Here is a 23,262-nt window from a genome sequence, read left to right as displayed (position 1 = left end):
ACTGCCCTAAGTACGCCTCTATCTTCTCAGTGCTAGAGGCACCGCAGAACACTCTCTATAGCACCAATTAACTCATTCTGTCTTTTTTATAACTACAGTCAGGACTTTTCCCCCCATGTTCCTTGAGGACTTACATAACATATAAAATAGCTTTCCATTTTCCATACTGCCTCATACATTCTAGATCAAATATTTATGGAAGTTATCAGAACTGGAGGGACTTGGAATTCTGAGTCTCAATCATGTCTTTATGGTAAAGCAATCAATGACCACAGAGTTGAAATGGCTTCACTGCTAAAGTACACATTGATTGAGCACTCTAAGTGGCAAGCCCAGAGATGAACTAAACAAAAATTCCTGACCTCAAGGAGCTCACAGTCCAATAAAGGAGAAGAGAATTGTAAACAACAATTACCAAAAGGAAAAAAAAAATCCACACAGTGATATATGAGGTATGAACAAGGTCCTATAATAACAGAAGAGGGCACCTAATTCAGCTGCAATGTGGGTAGTTAAAGGCCTCCTCTGCAGAACTCAACTCAGCTCATATAATAGTTAAAAAGAGAAGGGAAGTAGGTGAAAGGTTCCCTGACATTGGTCTTGGCAATGATTTTTTGGCATTGACACAGGCATCAAAAGAAAAAATAAACAAATAGGACTATAGCAAACTAAAAAGTTTCTGCACAGCAAACAATCAACAGAATGAAAAGGCAACCTATGGAATAGGAAAAAAAATTTGCAAACCATATATCTAATGAGGGGTTAATATCTAAAATATATAAGAAACTAATACAACTCAATAGCAAAAACCACAAAAAACAAACAAACAAAACCCAAATAACTGGACTTTAAAAATAGGCAAAGGACCTGAATAGACATTTTTCCAAGAAGACATACAAATGGCCAATAGGTATAGGAAAAGATGCTCAACACCACTAATCATCAGGGAAATGCAAATAAAAACCACAATATCACCTTACACCTGTTGGAATGGCTGTTATCAAAAAGTCAAAAGATAACACCTTAAACATACACAATTTTTATTCATCAAAAAATAATTAAAATGTTTCATTTTAAAAATAAAATAAAAATCAATAAAAAAAAAGAGAAAGGAAAGACAAATGTAACAAGCCAAAGCAACAGCACCTAGGAAGACAGAGAGGTGGAGAGCAGGGAGCTTGACTTGAGCACGGCTGCAGCTTGAAGGATATGGGAGGGGCAGGTAGGAGAAGAGCCTGATGTGCCTCTTTTGAATAAGCGAATAAAGGAATGCATGCAAAAGGAAAACTAATATGTGCTTTCTACTTGCAAAAATACATATACTCTATTTGAGGTAATACATACTTGCTTTGTGTCTTGTATTATTGGTTAAGGGTCAATAGGAGGCAGTTGGAAGTAGCACTGGATTAAGAACCAGGAAATCCAAGTTCTGGTCCTAACTTTGTCACTAACTACACAACTGCTCTTGGGAAAACACTTAGTGCTCATCTAGGAAATAAGATGTTTGAAATAGATTCACTACTATGTCTTCCTATCTCAAACATCTATTTTCATGCTAGAATGGAAGAAGGAACGGTTTAATATCGACAAAGATGGACAAGAGAGACTTTGCAGAATGAAACTTTTTAAAAGGAGTAAGATGACAAAACCATTGGAAGAAAGTGTGGGAGGGGTTCAGGGAAAACACAATCTCAAAATATCACCCCACAGCTTACTCATTAATTATCAAGGGAGGAAGGTACTTTTCAATGTAGTATTCTTGCCAGAAAAAAAAAATTTTTTTAACTGATTCTAACTATGAGTGAAAAAAAATCAGAAAAATCCAGATTGTGGAACATTCTACAAAACAACTAGCCTGGACTCCAAAAATGTCAATGTCATGAAAGAAAAAAAGGAAAGGGAACTATGCCAGATTAAAGGACATCACACATGAAAAGATGCTCAACGTTACTAATCATCAGGGAAATGCAAATCAAAACCACAATGAGGTATCACCTAACATCTGTCAGAATGGCTATCATCAAAAAGAACACAAATAACAAATGTTGGCAAGGATGTGGAGAAAAGGGAACCCTGTGCACTGTTGGTGGGGATGTAAATTGGTACAGCCCCCATGGAAAACAGTATGGAGGTTTCTCAAAAAAGTAAAAATAGAACTACCATATGACCCAGCAATTCCACTGCTGGGAATATATTCAAAACAAAAACAAAAACACTAATTAGAAAAGACGCATGCACCCCAATGCTCACAGAGGCATTATTTACAATTGCCAAGACACAGAAACGACCTAAGTGTCTATCAACAGATGAGTGGATAAAGAAGATGTAGTATATGTATGTGTATACACACACACACACACACACACACACACACACACACACACACACACAAATGGAATACTACTCAGCCATAAAAAAGAACAAAATTTTGCCATTTGCAGCAACACGAATGGATGTGGAGGGCATTATGCTAAGTGAAATAACCTAGACAGAGAAAGACAAATACTGTATGATATCACTTATATGTGGAATCTAAAAAATACAACAAACTAATGAATATAACAAAAAAGAAGCAGACTCACAGATATAGAGAACGAACTAGTGGTTACCAGTGCAGGGGGCGGGGAAGGGGCAATATAGGGTGGGGTAGTGAGAGGTACAAACTCCTGGATGTAAGATAGTCTCAAGGATGTATTGTACAACACAGGGAATATAGCCAATATTTTGTAATAACTGTAAATGGAAAGTAACCTTTAAAAATTGTGTAAAAAAATAATAAAATATATATATATATCAAAAAATTTTTTAAAAGGACACCAAAGAGATCAGACAATTAAATGAATATGGTTGAATATCAGACAATATATTTGTATTGATATCAAATTTCTTGAGTGTGATAATGTTACTGCGATTATTTGGGAGAACATCCTTATATTTAAGAGATCCACGCTGAAGTATTTAGGAGTGAAGTATCATGATATCTGCAACCTACTTTCAAATGATCAATGGTTCAGGAAAAAAAAAACACACATATGTGTACATATGTGTATATGGAAAGAGAGACAAAAGTGGCAAAATATTAACAATTAATAAATCTAGATGAGAGGTATACAGGAATTCATTATACCATTATTTAAACTTTTCTGTGTTGGAATTTTTTTCAAAATAAAAAGTTGCATGAGGGGAGGATGAGTGAAACTTAGGCAGAAAAGAACAAGGTCAATCTTGAAAGAGGCAGTATAAGAGATACAAAAGTAGTAATTTAAAGACCAAAAAGAATTAAGAAATAGAGGTGTTAAATATATAGGATATAATTATAAGTGGTGTAAGAATTAGAAATCAGCAGAGATTTCAAGAAAAAAATGGCATTCTAACAAGGTATTAAAGGCACAGCAGGGTCTTCGGTGGGCAGAACTAAGTGTCTTTTAGGAAAAGGAACATGAACAGAAGTGTGCCAGCCACGGTATGTTTATACAGAAACACTTATACACATGTAAATATAGACATATAGACATACAGACATACACATATTTCATATATGAAGTTATGAGACTGCCCTTTTGGACAAAAGGTACAAATATGGGTTAGAGCCAGAATATGAAGAGCTCTGCAGACTCTGGAAGGGTCTGGATTCCATACAGGAGATAAAGGGAACTCTTGGAAGTTTTTTTGTATTTTCCCCCTAAATAATAAAGGGCTTCCCTGGTGGCACACTGGTTAAGAATCTACCTGCCAATGCAGGGGACACGAGTTCGAGCCCTGGTCTGGGAAGATCCCACATTCTATGGAGCAACTAAGACCATGCGCTGCAACTACTGAGCCTGTGCTCGAGAGTCCCCGAGCCACAACTACTGAGCCCGCGTGCCACAGCTACTGAAGCCCTTGCTCCTACAGCTCATGCTCTGCAACAAGAGAAGCCACCGCAATGAGAAGCCTGAGCACCGCAACAAAGAGTAGCCCCCGCTCTCTGCAACTAGAGAAAAGCCCACATGCAGCAACAAAGACCCAAAGTAGCCAAAAATAAATTAAATTAAATTAAATTAAATTTTTTTAATTAAAAAAGAATAATAAAGTAATGCCTGCTTGCTTTGGGGGAAGACTATTGCCCTGTGTTTGTGGTGCTTGCATTCACTTGGGATTCCAAATGACCTGGGGAGAGAAAAGGAGCATCGCCTAACTTCTCTGCAGTTAACACTTAAGGCTTTGGGGTCCTTTATTTGGCAGGGAGAATTGATAAAGTGAGTAATACACTATTTTTGGAAGATAAGGCTGGACAGTTTGAAAATGTTAAGTTTGGACACAATGTTTAACCCTGGAACTGCACCTTAAAAACCAGTACAGTAATAGAATGTTCTTTTGGCCAGGTGCCCACTGAAATTTATAAGGGATTCCAAAAGATACTTGTGTGTGGGCAGGTCTGTGAAGACAGTATAGTCTTTTGACCTGCGAGGCCCAGAGGCCCTTTCAGTGTGCCTATGAGGTGAAAACCCGTCATAATGACACTAACATATTACTTGGCCTTTTTTACCACTCTCAAGTGGATTTTCTAACTACATAACAATGAATTGAAAGCAGATGCCCATGAGAACATAGGTGTCTTATTAAAGAGATCCATGTCAGTTTCTAATGTATTCATAAATGATAATAAAGATGACTATATATAAAAAAGTAATGCCTGCTTAATTTAGAAAATATAGAAAAGTAATAAGATAAATATAAAAATCATCCTATCTTTATTAGTAATATTTTAGTGTATTTCCTACCAACCTTTTTTTTTTTTGGCTGCATTGGGTCTTCGTTGTTGCACGCAGGCTTTCTCTAGTTGCAGTAAGCGGTGGCTTCTCTTGTTGCGGAGCACGGGCTCCAGGTGCACGGGCTTCAGTAGTTGTGGCACGTGGCTCAGTAGTTGTAGCTCACGGGCTCTAGGGCGCAGGCTCAGTAGTTGTGGTGCACGGGCTTAGTTGCTCCGCGGCATGTGGGATCTTCCCAGACCAGGGATGCAACCCGTGTCCCCTGCATTGACAGGCGGATTCCCAACCACTGCACCACTAGGGAAGTCCCCCTACCATCTTTTTATGTAGTTTTAGAATCACAGCTGAGCCCATTTTGCTTTTTTTTACTTAAAATAATCATTTCCCTATGTTATTAAAAACCTTACATTACTCTAAATGGTTGCATCAAATGTACATATCCAGATTTGCTTCACCATTCCTAAATACTAGATTTTTAGATTGTTTATAAATTTTTTATATTTAAAAAAAATATTTAGGGCTTCCCTGGTGGCGCAGTGGTTGAGAGTCCGCCTGCTGATGCAGGGGACACGGGTTCGTGCCCCGGTCCGGGAAGATCCCACATGCCGCGGAGCAGCTGGGCCTGTGAGCCATGGCCGCTGAGCCTGCGCGTCCGGAGCCTGTGCTCCGCAACAGGAGAGGCCACAACAGTGAGAGGCCCGCGTACCTCAAAAAAAAAAAAAAAAAATTTAGCTCCTCAAAGTATTGAAAATAGAATAACCATATGATCCAGCAATTCTACTTCTGGGTATATACTCAAAAGAACTGAAAGCAGGGACTTGAACAGATATTCATTATGGTAAGAATGCTTAATATGAGATCTACCCTCTTAAAATTTTAAGTGTACAATACAGTATTGTTAACTATGGATACAATGTTGTATAGCAGACATCTGGAACTCATTCATCTTACTTTTATCATTTTTTTCTATCCCGGCTATTTTGATAGGTAAAAAGACAATGTATTAGTCTGCTTGAGCTACTATAACAAAATACCATAGAGAATTGCAAAAACAACCGACATTTATTTCTCACAGTTCCGGAGGCTGGGATGTCCACGATCAAGGTGCTGGCAGAGAGCCAGCAGTTCCTGGTGAGAGCCCTCTTCCTGTGTCTTCACATGGCAGAGAGAGGGTAATCTCTGTCTCCTTCTTCCTCTAACCCCGTCATGAGGGCCCTACCCTCATGACCTCATCTAACCCTAATTACCTCCCAAAGGCTCCATCTCCAAATACCATCATACTGGGGACTTCAACATATGATTGGGGGTGCAGGGGTGACAGTTCAGTCCACGGAAGATGATATCGTACTATTTTGATTACAGGAGGTTTCTAATAAACTAGTAAGATGAAAATTATGTTTAAGGAAGATCAACTTAGTAGAAGCATACTTGATGAAATAGACAAAATAAGGGAAGCAATCTTGGAAGTTTTACAATAATCAAGATGAAGAGATTGATTCATTCATTCAGTGAAAATGCATTTATGGAGCACCTAAGACACAGAAGGCACTGAATGAGGCACAAATAAAAGCAACTACGGGCTGCAGTAGTAGAAGCTGGAATGGAAAGAAAACAAAAAGTGTAAGAGGTATTTTCAAAAAATGTCAATTAAATTTGGTAACAAGATACAGGGGGCAAAGAGAGTATAAAGTTCCTATGTATTACAAGTTACTTGAGAACAGGAAAAATATCTAAGTCATCTTTGCGTCCCACACAGTTCTTTTAAATTATGATACTGAATAAATGCTTAAGGATTAAAAGTGAGTCAAAGAAAACATTCTAAAGATGGAAAAAGACCATGGAAGATAAAGACAAAATCTTGGGGAATGCTCAATTAGAAATGGAAGGAAGAAATCAGGAATCTAAAAGGAAAAGGAAGGAGTCAGAGAAACAGGAAGCGAAACAAGACTGTGCTGAAGAGCTAACCTGAATGTGAAAAGCAGCAAAGGAGTCAAGGAAGTGAGGAAGGATGACAACCAAGATGTGGATTTGACAATAAAAGGAGTCACTGGTCATGACAGTTTGAAGCCAGACTGCAGAGGATTAAAGATGAAGCCAGGGGCAAGGAAAAGGAAGTAACTACCTGTTCCTTAGGAAATCTTGTAGTAAAAGGATAAAGGAAAACTAGACAGGTAAACGATTCCTGAACACGCATAACTCTGCCAGAAATGCCTACATTGGCCTCTGCACATGCAGTGAGGCTAAGGAAGCTTTAAGGAAGTATTTACAACATTCGCCCCAGCTGGGAGCCTCAAACAACCAGGCGGGTTGAATAATACAGGAAAGATTCTATCTGTACCACGTATGAAGAGGCAGCAAGTCTTCACAGTTGCTACTAACAGCTGGTTTGGTAAGTGGCCTTAAGAGGTCAGAGAAAGTAATACCTGGATTGAGAACTTGGTTTGTTGGATTTTAGCTAACGTGTGCTCAACCAGCTTACGTCAATTAACATTCTTTTTTCTGTTTGTTTAGTCTCACTATGAGACTGTTAGAGGCTCTCCTCAAACACCCGTAGATGTTTGGCTGTCCATTCATATTTGAGAGGGTTATGCTTAAATGCTGGCAAAGGTTCTGTGTCAATTGATGAGCTTCACTGCAGAGTAACCATGCCAAAACTTCTGTATATTTTTAAATATCAAGGAACTGAGTAATAATAAATTTATTTGACTGCCTAATATGCATGGGACTATTTAAGAACACTACTGTTTGTAAGAAAGCAAACATCAATTTCACTTCCTAAAACGCTTAGTTTTCTTGGGAAGTTAGTTACAAGGAATAGAGGTAAAATCCACTGTCATTATTTTATCTCATTTGAAAACACACTTTAGGAAAGATGCCTAAATGACAGCTAACTTATAAATAAATATAAAGTTTCTGTATACGTTCAGAAAAAGAAAGAAAATCACATATTTTTATCTATCTGAGATAAATGATGTATAACAGGTATATAATTTCATAGGAATATAATCAAAGAAATACCTGATCTCATCAAAGTTAAAAAGTCTTTTTATTGTAGCAAATGTATAAGGTAGTCTGGAAACTACTGAGCTTCAAGCATGTGTGGTTCCAGTACATTCCTTTTACTCTTTTGTCCCCTTTTAATAATTATTACTGGTTTTACGGTGATTATTTCTTTTTTTTTTTTAACTGGGGTATAGTTGGTTTACAATGTTGTGTTAGTTTCTGCTGTACAGCAAAGTGAATCAGCTATATGTATACATATATCCCCTCCTTTTTGGATTTCCTTCCCACTTAGGTCACCACAGAGCACTGAGCAGGATTCCCTGTCCTTTATAGGATGATTTCTATAGATAAAAGGAAGCATCAGTTTCCAGAAACTCAATGTCCCCAAGTGAGAGGTATCTCGGGATTACTTTATGCTAAAAGTACAAATGTAGGTGAAACTCAACTACTTCACCAATCTTTTATTTAATAAGGGCAATCAAGTAAGTATCAAACAGCTTCATTCCAGGCAGTCCAGATACAAATCTAAACTGGATTTTGTCAAATGCTAACGTGTTTTGAACACAAATGCAACACAAAAACCTAAATTCCTTTTTTTCAAATACAATATTAATTTTGCTAAGCTGTTGTACATGCACACGTGCACTCACACACATGTACACATAAACACACACACCTTATGGGTTTTACAATGCTATTCGTTTTTCATTCCAAACACGAAGGATTCCAGTGAGGAGGATAAAATGGCACAAATGACAGCATGGTTGCACTATGACAAAATATTCCATATTTCCTAGGGAAAAAAAGGATAAGTTTCACCTAAGTACACTGAATTTCACTTAAATACCTAAATCAGTAGTTCAAGTTACAAAATTTACACTTTTTTTTTTTTGCGGTACGCAGGCCTCTCACTGTTGTGCCCTCCCCCGTTGCGGAGCACAGGCTGCGCACGCGCAGGCTCAGCGGCCATGGCTCACGGGCCCAGCCGCTCCGCGGCATGTGGGATCTTCCTGGACCGGGCCACGAACCCGCGTCCCCTACATAGGCAGGCGGACTCTCAACCACTGTGCCACCAGGGAAGCCCCAAAATTTACACTTTTAATAAAATTTTAATGGATTTCATTTTTCCCCAAACATTACAAAACACGTGCTTAAAAAAACAACCTGATGGGATTAACATATGTATAAAATAGATAATCAGGACTTCCCTGCTGGCACAGTGGTTAAGAATCTGCCTGCCAATGCAGGGGACACAGGTTCAATCCCTGGTCCGGGAGGATCCCACATGCCGTGGAGCAACTGAGCCCATGTGCTACAACTACTGAGCCCGCGCTCTAGAACCCATGTGCCGCAACTACTGAGCCTGTGTGCTGCAACTACTGAGCCCGCACGCCTAGAGCCCATGCTCCACAACAAAAGAGGTCATCAATGAGAAGCCCGCACACCGCAATGAAGAGTAGCTCCCGCTCACCACAACTAGAGAAAGTCCACGCGCAGCAACTAAGACCCAACGCAGCCAAAATTAAATAAAATTAAAAAAAAAAAAAGAATTAACAAGGACCTACTATATAGCACAGGGAACTAATAACCTATAAGGGAAAAGAATCTGAAAAAGAATATAACTGAATCACTGTGCTGTACACCCGAAACTTACACAATATTGTAAATCAACTACACTTCAATAAAAAATTTTTTTAAAAAAACTTGAAGCAACATAGAAAAACATACTTCCTCCCCTAAAACCCACCATCAAGGGGTAGTCATCTTCAATTAATATTTTAGTAAATGTTCTTCTAGCCTTTGCAGGTAAATGTATGTACACAGGAACAAGGAAGTAAAAATTTTAAAGAAAAAAGTTAGCAGATGGCCCACACGATATGATGGTAATAGTAATTTACCCAATTGATTTGCTTGCAGAAGAATCTCACCCCCACCCCAAACAATCTCATGCCCCTAAAGTATAACCACTGGAGCAAGAAAAATCTCTCTGCTCGGTAATCAACTCTATAGAAACCAAATTATTCCTGCCATGCCTTAAATCAAGGTGGTACACTAGTGACTAAAGGAAACAAATCTTGAAGGAGATGAGAGAGCATGTTGTCTCATTCTAGCTGTTTTTAATGTTACCTCTAAAAACCTGCTCAAATATTTCCATCTCTTGCATGTTTCTCAGTACTGCCTAAGCCCCGAATGCCATTCTGCAGAGGCTCCAAGTTGAGTCAGCACATTGTTTTTATGATTGCAGATGGGCAAATGGAAAAACTGAGGCTTTGCACACTCCCATAAAGATCAGATGATGCCCTCAGTCTGTCTTTGCTAGCATGGGAAAACATTCTCTCTCTCAGATTACCAGCCCCCCCCCACCCCCGCACTCCCCGCACAAAAAAAGAAGAAGAAGAAAAAAAAAAGAGCATAGAGTTTCATTTTGTCTCTTCCGGTTACCTGGTACCCCAAAACCTCAAGAATCATACTGACAATGACAGTATGAAATGCAGAGTGACTAAAAGTCAGGGTTTTTCCTAGCCTCTGTAAAAACGACCCAAAGAAAAACCCTTGGTAAAATGGGGCCTGGAGAAGAAAGGCACTACAGAACCACTTAGATACTAAGCAAATGCAGCCTTTTCTGTGCTCATCTTCTAGCCCAAATCCCAAGTCTGATACAAAACCACTCTAAACATTAGACAGAAACAAATTAACTTTTAAACTCCCAAGCTCCAGCCAGCTATATTTTTGGTCTCTTTGACACATTTCATACAGCCTATTTCTTTTTTTGTATATCTAATCTGAATCTGAAATAGAAATGTTACTCTTTCCTAACAAATTTCCCAAAGAATGACAATGTCAGTCGTCAATAGAGCTTCACTCTATACATATGTAAGTGTTAAGTAAAAATGCCTAACTTTTTTTAAGGAAAAAATAAAGTCCACTACAATCAAATGAAACATAAGGTAACCCCCCCAAAATTCACATATTTTTGAAAAGCACTTTCCTATTTTAAGAACCATGTGTTACCTAATAAATGAGTTCAGCAAGGTTGCAGGCTACAAGATCAATATACAAAGATAGATTATATTTCTATATACTACCTATGAACAATCTACAAATAAAAGTAATAAAACAATTCCATTTACAATAGCATCAAAAAAATTTTTATTCCAAGTATTTTATTTAACAAAAAGATTGCAAATACACTGAAAAATACAAAACATTGTTGAAGGAAATTAAAGAAGACCTAAATAAATGGAAAGATATCCCATATTCATGGATGAAAGATTTAATATTGTTAACACTGCAATACTCCCCAAATTGATCTACAGATTCAATGCAATCTCTATCAAAATTCCAACTGCCTTTGCAGAAATGGACAAGAAGATCCATGAAAAATTCATACAGAAATGCAAGCAATCCTGACAATCAAAATCATCATGAAAAAGAAGAACGAAGTTGGAGAATTTATACTTCCCGATTTCAAAACTTAGTATAAGTTTTGGTATAAGGGACTTCCCTGGTGGCGCAGTGGTTGAGAATCTGCCTGCCAATGCCGGGAACATGGGTTCGATCCTTGGTCCAAGAGGATCCCACATGCCACGGAGCAACTGAGCCCATGCGCCACAACTACTGAGCCCGCATGCTGCAACTGCTGAGGCCCGCACACCTGGAGCCCATGCTCCACAACAGGAGAGGCCACTGCAATGAGAGGCCAGTGCACTGCAGGAAGAGCGGCCCCTGCTCACAACAACTAGAGAAAGCCCGTGCGCAGCAACGAAGACCCAACGCAGCCAAAAATAAATAAGTAAATACATTTAAAAAATTATTTAAAAAATAAAATTAAAAAATAAATGAATTTATTTATTAAAAAAAAAACTTAGTACAAAGCTACAAGAACGAAAAGAGTGTGGCACTGACATATGAAGACATAGATCAGTGGAAAAGAATTTAGAGTCCAGAAATAAACCCTCACATTTACGGTCAATTGACTTGTGACAAGGATGCCAAGATAATTCAATGGGGAAAGAGTAGTTTTTTCAACAGATGGTGCTGGAACAACATGATATTCACATGCAAAAGGATGAAGTTAGACCCTTATTTCACAGCACATACAAAACTTAACTCAAAATGGATTAAAGGCCTAAATGTAAAAGATAACCTATGAAAGTCTTAGATGATAACACAGGCATAAAACTTTGTGACCTGAGACTGGACAATGGTTTCTTAGATATGACAATAAAAACAAAGCAACAGAAGAAAAAAAAAAAAGAAAGAAATTGGACTTCATCAAAATTAAAACTTTTCTGCTTCAAAGGTTACTACCAAGAAAGTGAAAAGACAACCCACAGAATATGAGAAAATATTTGCAAATTATATACCTGGTAAGAAACTAGTATGTAGAATACATAAAGAACTATTACAATTCAATAATAAAAAGATACAATTAAAAATGGGCAAAATATCTGAAGAGACTTTTCTCCAAAGAAGATAAACAAATGGCCAATAAGCACATGAAGTGATGCTCAACATCATTAGCCATTAGGAAAATACAAATCAAAACCACAATGAGATGGGACTTCCCTGGTGGTCAAGTGGCTAAAGACTCTGCGCTCCCAATGCAGGGGGCCTGGGTTCAATCCCTGGTCAGGGAACTAGATCCCACATGCATGCCGTAACTAAAGATCCCATGTGCCGCAACTAAGACCCAGCCCAGCCAAAAAAAAAAAAAAAAACACAATGAGATACCACTTCACACTTACTAGGATGGCTATAATTAAACAAACAAACAAACAAATCACAATAACAAGAGTTGGCAAGGATATGGAGAAATTGGAACTCTCATACCTTATTGGTGAGAATGTAAAATGGTGCAGCCACTTTGGAAAACAGTTTGGCAGCTTCTCAAAGAGTTAAAAATAGAGTTACCATATGACCCAGCCATCCTACCTCTAGTTATCCACCCAAGAGAACTGAAAACTTATGTCCACACAAAAACACGTATACCAGCAGTCACAGCAGCATTATTTATAATGACCAAAAACTAGGCTGAAACAGCCTAAATGTCCATCTACTGATAGGTGGATAAACAAAAAGTGGTATATCCATAAAATAGAATATTATTTGACCATAAAAAATGAATGAATGAAATACTGATACATGCTACATGTATGTACTTGGATGTACTGATACATGCCATATGGATGTACATGGATGAACCCTGAAAACGCTACACGAAGTAAAAGAAGCCAGACAGAAAAGGCCACATTGTGTATGCTTTCATTTATATGAAATGTCCAGAACAGGCAAATCCACAGAGACAGAAAGCGGATTAACAGTTTCCAGGGACTGTGGGGAGAGGAGAATGGAGAGTGACTACTGATGGGTTTCTTTCTGGAGTAGAAAATGTTCTGGAAGTAGACAGTAGTGATGGCTGTACACCTTGTGAATACACTAAAAGCCACCAAGTTGTACACTTTAAAAGGGTGAATTTTGTGGTATGTGAATTATATTTCAATTTTTTTAAATTTTAAAGTAACCATTTGTTTCAGCAGTAAAATGTTCCTAAGGAGAAATGGAATGAGTTCTCTGTTAGTAAAGGTTAGTTTTCCCTAAGACCAGGACTCATAATGTTCTCAGCAGATTTGAATATTTTCCAGGTATGTTATTCTACAAAGTTAACAAAGGGATTTTTGCAAAGACTGGCTATGATTACCCTATCCTAACACATCAACTATTAACACTTCTTCCATGTTTCCTTTCAGTCTGTATACATGTATATTTTTACATATCGATAATCTATGCAAAATAATCAGCAAAAAATTTCCCGTACTGCTACATGGCTTTCAAAATGATCATTAAATGGTTGTGATTAGTTGACACCTACAATTTTCTTAACTCCTTCCCCTCCATGTCCATCTTGAAGTGTTAGATATATTTATCTCAAATTTTTCACTATTTCTAGATATTTTTTGCAATATATATACAACATGAAAAGCCAACGTAACTCTTTTCTTCTCCTGAATTATATCACTGAATTAACATTTCCAGGGGAAATTACTAAACCCTTTGTAGGACATTTTTATGACTCCTGGTTGCCTTCTAAAAGTATTAAAAAGTTACATTGCTATAAGCAACAAAAACTTGCTATATTAGACATTGCCATTTTTTATGCTTTTGATGTAATCAATGTTAAAAGATTTTATCTGAGTAATCTGAGATCTTCCTTTAGTCTTCAAACTCTAGTTCTTCAAAGGTTTCCAAAATCCATGAGCACTTGTTCTATTTCTTTTAAAACTTTGTGGTTTTTTTCAGTCACTTACAGTTAAGGAGAACGAAGAATTTTTTTAAATTCAGCATTCTTACTCTAAGGAGGGTAGAACACGTAATCAATTGCCTTGTTTTCCTTAAAAATATATACACATGTGGCCATCTCATAAGTAACAGCAACCGCTAAAAAAAGCCTAGAATTCAATCACAATAAAAAGAAAAACCTAACAATTAGCCACTTTCAAGATTTCAACATCCAGGGTAACTCCCTGGTGGTCCAGCGGTTAGGACTCGGCGCTTTCACTGCCGTGGCCCGTGTTCAATCCCTGGTTGGGGAACTAGTATCCCGCCAACCGCAGCGGCCAAAAAAAAAAGATTTCAACATTCATAACAACTGTCAGCACACATGGCCCAAGGCGTCTCTCTTGACTTGCAATCTTTAGTCTAGAGAAAGACCAAGAACAACGTGGAAAAGTCTACAGAGCCATTACATAAAGATAACGGTGGACTGAGCACTAAGCGCCAAGTACTACTAGAAGCATTTTCATGTTCATTATCACATGAATCCTTACTGAGCACCTTATGAGTTACAAAATATCCCATTTTACTATGGAAAAAACTGAGGCTTAAAGAGGTTAAGTTACTTGTCCAAAGTAGATCCAGGAAGAGCACATTTTTCTTAACCTTTATGCTAGCAGGTGAATTTTAAAATTCACGGGATGTGAATTTAGAAAAAAAAAAAATCCCACCTAGGTCTGACAGCAAGGGAGGGTTAAGTATGAAGAAATGAGGATCTCACCATCATTACAGCAATATTTATGATCAACGGTTGCACAGATGTAAAAGTGGGGGAGGGTCAGCACCCCCATTATCTTCATCAAGCCCTAAGCCAGTCTAATAAACATCATCTACAGAAGACGCTTGTTCTTAGTCCCCTTTCTTCCCCTTCCACAGCCTGCCACCCCTAACATCTCTCTATGTAGACATTCTGGAGGTGCCAGTGATGTGATTTGAAAGAAAGAATGCTTCTTATTGTCTCTCCTTTGCAGTGTTGGTAGGATTTGGGGTTTCGCATTTGTGTTCTGAGAAAAAGATGATGAAAAGACAATACTAAAATTGTATTCAATCCCAGTCATCCATTTCCATGTATTTAGTTTAATAAATGTTCTTTATACGCCAAGCAAATCTTACTGGAATTGATGCTGACTACCAATTAAAATACATGCATTTAGAGAAAAGGGCCCTTTAGAAAGAAACATACTACTTTATATGTAACTAAAGTTTTGTAAACATCTAATTCGAGTCCAGAGGTTTGTTCTTAAAAGTTTAAGTAGTTCAAAAGCAAATAAAACCATAAAATATTATGTTGGCTCAGTCTATTTTGTGCATTTTCCTGGTTAAAAATATTTTAAACTTGTTTAGGTTTGCTAATAATTAAAATTCACGGGTACGTTACAGTAGTTTGGAATGTTTCAGAATTTAAATAATTCTGAGGCCCTTTTGAGGGGAAGGGGCAGGCGCTACGTAATCCCCATAAAAACCAAGAGAAAAAGCAAAACAAGATCCTTTCCTGTTTTGTCCAGATCATACTAAGTCAGAGCTGATATTCAACTATGGTGTCTACTGACCTAAAAGGCTTCGGTGATTCTAACACAAATAACCCCCAAGTCAGACTGCATCATCTGAAAGAATTTAGCTCACATTATAAAAAACCTGAAAAAAGGGGCCCATAGATGTATGAATGGAACACATGCTTCAAATGCTTTGATGACTATTTCAATGGAAACTTCACAGACCTGTACCTTGAACAAAAATTAAAAGTGCCAAAGAAGTTTCACCCCATAGTCCCAAATCCAATCTTCATTACTCTCACAGAAGAAATAACAACAACAACAACAAAATCATTCGAGGATATCTAAAACAAGTTAACTCAAAGTAAAAAGAAATAGCTTACACTGAACTACCTGAGGCTTCAATCTAGATATCAAGACCCATTTCTTAAAACACACTCGTAGTCTAACCTTAGGAGAGTAAAAAAACTCAAAGTAAACTAAAATAAAATGAGGTCACACATTCAGACTTATTTTCCATGTAACAAAATGCCTGTCAAAGATGGTTTGAATGCTGCATATCAAAAATATTGACATCAAAATCACAAGGCAAATAAAACCAATGGCAAACCTATACATTTGCTTTTTCAGTGATGCGGCTGCCTTTAACTCTAACAAGAGTTTAAAGGTACCTTGAACTTGGAACCAGAAGTCCTGCTTGTTGGAATGGAGAGAACTCCATGCTAGAACTCCATGCTAGAGTCAGGGACATAGGTTCTAGTCCTGTTGATGCTACTAGCTAGGTGGGTAGCCCTAAGCAAGTCACTTAGCTTTCTCTCCTCAGGGTTTACTTTCCTTAGTTAAGAGGTTGACTAGACCAATGTTTCCTAAACTCACCTAATCACAAGAATTACCTCAGGGTAACTATTAACGGTATGGATTCCAAACCCCCTTCCCTAAGAGATTCTGGTTGAGGACGTCTCTGAGTGAGGCTTAGGAACTAGTTCTTAATAAGTGATCCAAGTAAGTTTTATCATCTGGTAACCTTCACAAACACTGGACTGGATGAGCTGCCTGCCTTCCAGCTCTGATTCTATACTATCTGGATGTTTCAAAATGATGTTCTAAAAATATGCAAAATTATAACAGTATCACATGTGTTATTGCAAAAAGTTAATAAACATACAAGATCAAAGAAACAAATACATCCATCCCTTCACCATCAACACCATTCATACTTTTAAACATCAATAAAGACATCCTCCTAGATTCTAGGCAAGTGGAACACTTTATTTGGTGAGGAAAAAAGTTTTAAATATTAAACTTTCAGCACATTAATATGGAAAGACTTGTGTTATAGGAAGAGAGGTTTGTAGCCCAAATGTTTTAAGTGAAAACTACACATTGCGTTCTTCCCTTAAAGAACATCATCTGATGAGCTTACCTGTTCCTAGTTTTAAAAAAGCTAAAAAACAACCTGTCTCTAGCAGCTATGAAACAGCGAGCTCTGCAATACTGGAATGCAATTGTTACAAAGCTAAAAGAAACAAAACAAAGCAAAACAACCAACCAACTGGGTGGCTCAGAGACCACTACCTTCTGTTAGGAAGGTTTTGTCAGGTATAGGGAGAGCGTCCAGGGCACTTTCTGCACACAAAGGTAGCAACCTTATTTAACTCTTCCTTCCTCTACATTACGTTGCTTTAGACAGTTTTTCCAAAATTCTCATAATCCACTAGTGGGATTTACTTTTACTCTCTGTTTTAGATTTATAAATAACTATAAAACTCACAAAAGAAAAAGACTGATGGCGTGGACCACAGCGGGGCAGGGCTGTACAGGATGCTCACTGGCAACCATTTGTCACATAAGTGGCTACAAAAGATGTAAATAAAATCAAGACTGAAACACAAAACTGTGTTTGGGTCAGCCTTGCAACACAAACAGATATGAGACTAAGAGTGAAACATGACTACATACTTTAGCTATTAGTCAAACACCACAGTGTTAGCATAAAACACTGTCAAAGTGAATCTTGACGCTTGACCTGCAAATAGTGGAAATGGAATTGTTTAGATTTAGGGTCATACAGGCCAAAAATTGATTTAACAGTGAAAGTGGGGACACCAACTGTTAGGTACAACATCACAGAAGCACTGGGTTTAAGGCCATATATATGTCTAAATACCTTTCTGTGTTTGTTGCTCTCAACAAGCCCTGAGGCAATGCGTTGACCAAACCTCACATTCAATTAAAACAGAAACGTAAAATCAGGATCAAGGGGATCAGCATAATAGAATGGTTAGGAGGGCAGGTTTGGCTGTGACACAGACCAAGTTAAAACCCCAAATCAACAAACTGCTGAATGACCTTGAACACATCATTTCACGTATGCCTCAATTTCCTCATTTGTAAGATGGAGATGATGCTTCGCTCAGCTATCAGATTTAAACAAGGTGATTCATGTAAAGCACTAAGTCCTGTACCTGGTAGAGAGTAAATAAACAGGCAATAATAATAGTAAGCTAACTGTAAAAATTAGCATAATTACTGTCTTCCAACCTCAAGTAAAGGTGTAAGTTTCCTGGCAGCCAGGCAAAAACTTCTAATCATTAGAAAGAAGACATTTACATACACTACATAAAGGTAGCTTTTCATTTCTTTCCACACTACAGAAAATTTCCCCCTCCTTAGTAAAGAATAATTCAGACTAATGATGTAGAGCTCTATCCAGGAAAGGCTTCAGTGCAGACATGTTTAATTAGAAAGGATAATTTTCAATGAGATCTGGATTAAGGATCTAACCAGTTTGGTAGAGTTACAGTTGGTGTTGTTAGAAGAAAGAGGAAAAAGAAGAAAAAGCCTTCAAACCATCCCACACGCCATTACTCATCAGAGAAAAACAACAGCAGGTTGACTGTTCACATAACTTCATAATTGAATTAGAAAATGAAAAAGAAAAAATAATCAGGTGAAATATTTTAACTAACACAAAAGAAAGAAATAACAGTTATTAGTAAGGTGAAAGTGACCAAACTCATCAAAAAAAGATCAATGAAGGGAAGGTGAAAAATTAGTTATTCCTACAGTTTCAGTAACAAGCACCCACTCTATCCTTTTAAGATCATGGCTTAAATTTCCCATTTGCAACCAACTTTCTTTGCCCACTCTCCCTAATATGCTACTAGCTTGAATGTACCTTTAATCTGTACTATCTTCTTAACTGAATACATCATTCTGGTTACAGACAAAAATAACATCTTGTGCATTTTTTTTTAATATAATTCAGGGGAGGGCTTCCCTGGTGGTGCAGTGGTTAAGAATCCACCTCCCAATGCAGGGGACACAGGTTTGAGCCCTGGTCTGGGGAGATCCCACATGCCACGGAGCAACTGAGCCCGTGTGCCTCAACTACTGAGCCTGTGCTCTAGAGCCCGCGAGCCACAACTACTGAGCCCGTGCGCCACAACTACTGAAGCCTGTGCACCTAGAGCCCATGCTCCACAACAGAGAGAAGCCACTGCAATGAGAAGCCTTGCGCACCACAACGAAGAGTAGCCCCCACTCGCTGCAACTAGAGAAAGCCCGCATGCAGCAACGAAGATGCAACGCAGCCAAGAATAAAATCATTTTTTTTAATTCATGGGAAAATATTAGCAATTCAATCTTTAAAGGATCCATTTCAAAGAAAATACTGTGAGAAGTAATTTGGGGAGAGGAAAAAGTTCCTAGTAAAAATAAATCAGTCATAGGAAAACTGTTCAAGGACAATCAAAAACAAATTTCAAAATAATGCAAATTTTGAAATTTTGAGTTAGGGGAAGGATTAATGAGTTGCAAGGTGCAGAACTAAATTCTCAAAGTGAAAAAAGATACAGAAGTGAAGAAAAGACTTCAGCAGGGAGTACACACCAGTGCTACCAATCCATCAGTAGATATGCAAAAATTCTGAATAATAATAAAAAAACATAGACTATATTATCTGTATCAATATTGGGAAATTTAGCAACAGAAAGAAAATAAAGTATTTCAAAGCCATTTTCAAGCATTTCAAGATATTTTTCTATATTACAGATACTGCAGCAAAATGAAAGAAGAGACTGGTTAGATGCTCTAATTAACAATTTAGTAGTGAAAGAATAATGACGTCCCAAAAGAAGCTTTGTCACCTAGAGATAATGGACATTTTCTTTTTACTGTTTAAGAATCCAGAAGAATCTCCTTATGCTTTTAAATGCAAATTACCAATCTCTGAAGCACATTCTGCTCTATTCCTTTATCTGAAAATTACCGCAATGTGATTCTGTTCCAGAGAGGACACCATTCAGGCAAGAAAATGGAATTAGGACAACTACACACTCTATGTTCAAATCATCACATCCAGTGAGCTGTCACCACTTACACATGACCTTTTTCAGTGGACAGACCACTATCAGTGATCAAAATCCTATTTGAAGAAGGAAGAGTTAGCTTTGAGGACTATCAGTTCATTAAAGGTCACACACACATTCTAACATAATATATGAACATGCACCAGCATCATAACAATTTAAAAACTCAGTATCCCTTGGCTTTCAAATAACAAAACTAGCTATTTACTGGAAACGTTTTTAAAGCTAGAATTTCAGTGATAATAGTATTAGTTGCTATTTACCTGTTCATTACATGGTAAAACAAACCAAAAATACCACGATGCAAGAAAGGTGAGCACACCACACTCTGCACTTCTCTTCCCTGGCAAAACTCCCTGGAACAGTGAACAGTGACTTGGAGACATGCTTCAATTTAATGCACCAGGTGATCAAGGTTAAAAAGAACGCTTTTAAACCAGAAAGTCTCAAGAAATAAAAAAACCATAATAGAGGAATTCATCCCATTGTTAAAGGTCCAAGCTTTCTGCCAAAACCACACTTGGTTTGGGAAATTTTATTTGTTGTCAGATAAACATAAACAAATAGTGAAGAAAGCTAGGTAAGATAGAGCCTCATAAAAGGTTAACTTACCTCTAGTCTTTCCAAGTTATATATTAACGAATAGCTTTAGTTTTTAAAAAACCCTCTTTTCTAGCTAAGGCAAGTCATCCAAATGAGTGAATTTTTTTGGTGATACCTGGCTTATCCCATACCATATTCTCCAAAGCGGACCCTAATCTCTCCCACAGGTCACCAGACAACCAGGAACAGAAACTACTGAAAATGCACTTCCAATCTCTGAAACGTCAGTGATTGTATAGGGTTTAGAAAAGCTGTTTAAACGTTTTCCAAATGCCTGCAATTAGTACAGGTCAACCAAATGGCATAGCACGGCATGAGCGGGTCCCTACTTTCATCTACCCACTCAGAATCCGGGCAATGAATGCAGCAGACCTCTCAAGACCAGACTGCAGGGGGGAAGAGTACCATGCACAGAAAATAGGAACCCTGCTTTTTGATATGGGAAAAAGCAAGTGATGGCAGTCTTGCGCTTTTAAAGAACCTAGAAGCGCTTACTAGTTCAATCCATCCCCAAATCCATGCCATCCTTTCAACTTTGCAATTAAAAGAGAAGAGAAATTCCGGTCAATTCGCCTTGGGGGGTTGTTCTGAGGGTAGAGGACTCAAGTAGGGAGGAGGATGGAGAGAGAAAGAGCAAGCCAATGAAAGACAGCAAAATTTCCCACCTTTCTTGAATTCTTCCAGCATAGCGTCCAACTTGGTGTCATTGAAAACAAAGTGCAAGGGGTGGTTATAAAATTTAGTGATGGTTTTCAGGGGAGTACAGTCATCTGGATCCACGAAGGCCAAGTCTTTGACAAAGAGGAGGTCCACGATGTTGGAGCGCTCCCCCTCAAATACTGGAATCCGAGTGTAGCCGCTCTCCATGATCTCCGACATGGTGTTGAAGTCCAGAATGGCTTCGCCGGTGATCATGAAACAGTCCCGGAGGGGAGTCATCACGTCCTCCACGGTCTTCGTGCGGAGCTCCAGCGCCCCTTGGATGATGTTCAGCTCCTCCTTTACGAGGTCGTTGTAGGGGTCTGTGACCCGGAGCATCTCCAGCAGTTTTTCCCGGTTATAGACGGTGCCTATCTCCTGGCCCAGGACGCAGTCCAGCAGCTTGCTTACGGGGTAAGAGGCGGGGAAGGTCATCATCATGAAAAACTTGGTGAGGAAGATGGTGTTGGCCCCCACAGCCAGGCCGTGCCGGGAGCAGATGGCCTGGGGCACGATCTCCCCGAAGATGACGATGCCGATGGTGGAGACCACCACCGCCACGAGGCCTGAGCCAGCTATGTCGTCGAGCAGGATGGTGAGCGTGGTGTTGACCAGCACGTTGCCCAGCAGCAGCGAGCACAGCAGGTAGTTGCCCTGCCTGCGCACGGGCTCGATGCGCTTGGCGTAATTCTTCTCCTTCTCCGTGCCGCAGTTCTGCACGATGCGCAGCTCCATCGGGTCCAGGGCCATGAGTCCCAGGTTGAGGCCGCTGAACATGCCCGATAGGCACAGAAGCAGCGAAATGAAGATCACCTGCAGCCAGAAAGGCAGCAGGAACTTCTTCTCCTCCCCCACGATCATCTTGGTGTCCTCGCCGTCGTGATAAATCCAGGTGGTCTCGGCCCACGGGGGCGGCGGGAGCCCGGCCACCCCGGAGCCGCCCTTGCCCCCGACGGCGCCACCCGCAGACCCCGGGCCGCCGGCGCCCAGGGCTGGCGTGGAGAGCGACGTGCACAGGTAATAGGACTTGCTCTTCTCCATCTTGCGCAGCGGTTTGATCTCGATCTCAATGATGCCTGATGTACGGCGATTGAGAATGATATGGGGCAAGATGATGATATCTGATGTGCGGATGCCGCAGCGCTGGGGGCCGCTGTCCGGCTCCGGCGGCGCAGGGCCCCCCAGCCCGCGCTCACCCGGGCTGTGGCGCCGCCGCTCATGCTCTGTGAAAGCAATGCGGGACCATGTCTCGTTGTTGATGTTCTGCCCGTACACCCGCAGCTTGACCCGGGTCCGCTCGCTCACCCGCAGCGCCCCCCCTTCCATGAACGACACGTCGTTCGTGTCCTCCAGCCGCAACCCGATGATCACAGTCTCCTCGTTCTCGCCCGCCGCTGTGCAGCCGCCCGCGCCGCAGCAGCAGCTCAGCAGAAGCAGCGGCAACAGCCGTCCAGCCGCCGCCTGCAGGACCCCCCGGCCGCGAGAGCTGAGGCTGCGGCGCGCCGCCATCTTCCAAGTGGGCAGTGCGGCGGCTGCCTGCCCGCCCGCCATCTTTACTTCGGGTTCACAAGTGCCCCAGCCAATCATAGGGTGGCTGCTCCAGCTGCGGCTTCATCCTTCCCACCCGGCGGCGCGAGCGCAGGCACCGGCCCCTGGGCGAGACTGCAACGCAGTGTTCGCACCCACTGCTCAGCAGTCCGCCTCCCTGACTGACACTGACTCGGCCTGGGCCAGCTCAGGAACCTCGAGGCTGGCGGGAGGGGGGAGAGGGGGGAGAAGTACCAGCCGCTCCTGCGAGAGGCAGGCAGACCAGCTAGCTAATCACGAGCGGGCGTCCGCCCTCCCAGCCAGGGGGCTGGAATGGGGGCGTGGCCGTGAGCGGCGCCGCGAACCAATGGCAAGATAAATGGGTGGGGAGACGAGGGCCAGCGTCCTCCTCAGCACGCCAAGTTTCCAGCTGAAAGGCGCGTGACTCTTGTGTATGTGCGAGGGGAGGAGGTGTGGCCAGCC

At 40.1% G+C, this 23,262-nt stretch overlaps 1 protein-coding gene across 3 annotated transcripts in view; it reads right to left on the bottom strand.

Moving 5' to 3' along the window:
- CNNM2 (cyclin and CBS domain divalent metal cation transport mediator 2) overlaps positions 1-22,839 on the bottom strand; it is a gene marked incomplete at its 5' end in the record, with an annotated part of 139,199 nt that extends 116,360 nt beyond the window's left edge. For all 3 annotated transcript variants that reach the window (XR_014297887.1, XM_082673830.1, XM_082673831.1), the window contains one exon: positions 21,219-22,839. Coding sequence is in view for 2 of the 3 variants with exons in the window: in XM_082673830.1 (XP_082529956.1) it covers positions 21,219-22,839 (1,621 nt within the window). The remainder of the gene's footprint in view (positions 1-21,218) is intronic.
- Positions 22,840-23,262: the final 423 nt, after the last annotated feature.

This window comes from Grampus griseus (assembly GCF_964374135.1).
Source record: "Grampus griseus genome assembly, chromosome: 16".
Classification (NCBI taxonomy): domain Eukaryota; kingdom Metazoa; phylum Chordata; class Mammalia; order Artiodactyla; family Delphinidae; genus Grampus; species Grampus griseus.
This window is presented reverse-complemented; position numbering and strand designations above follow the sequence as displayed.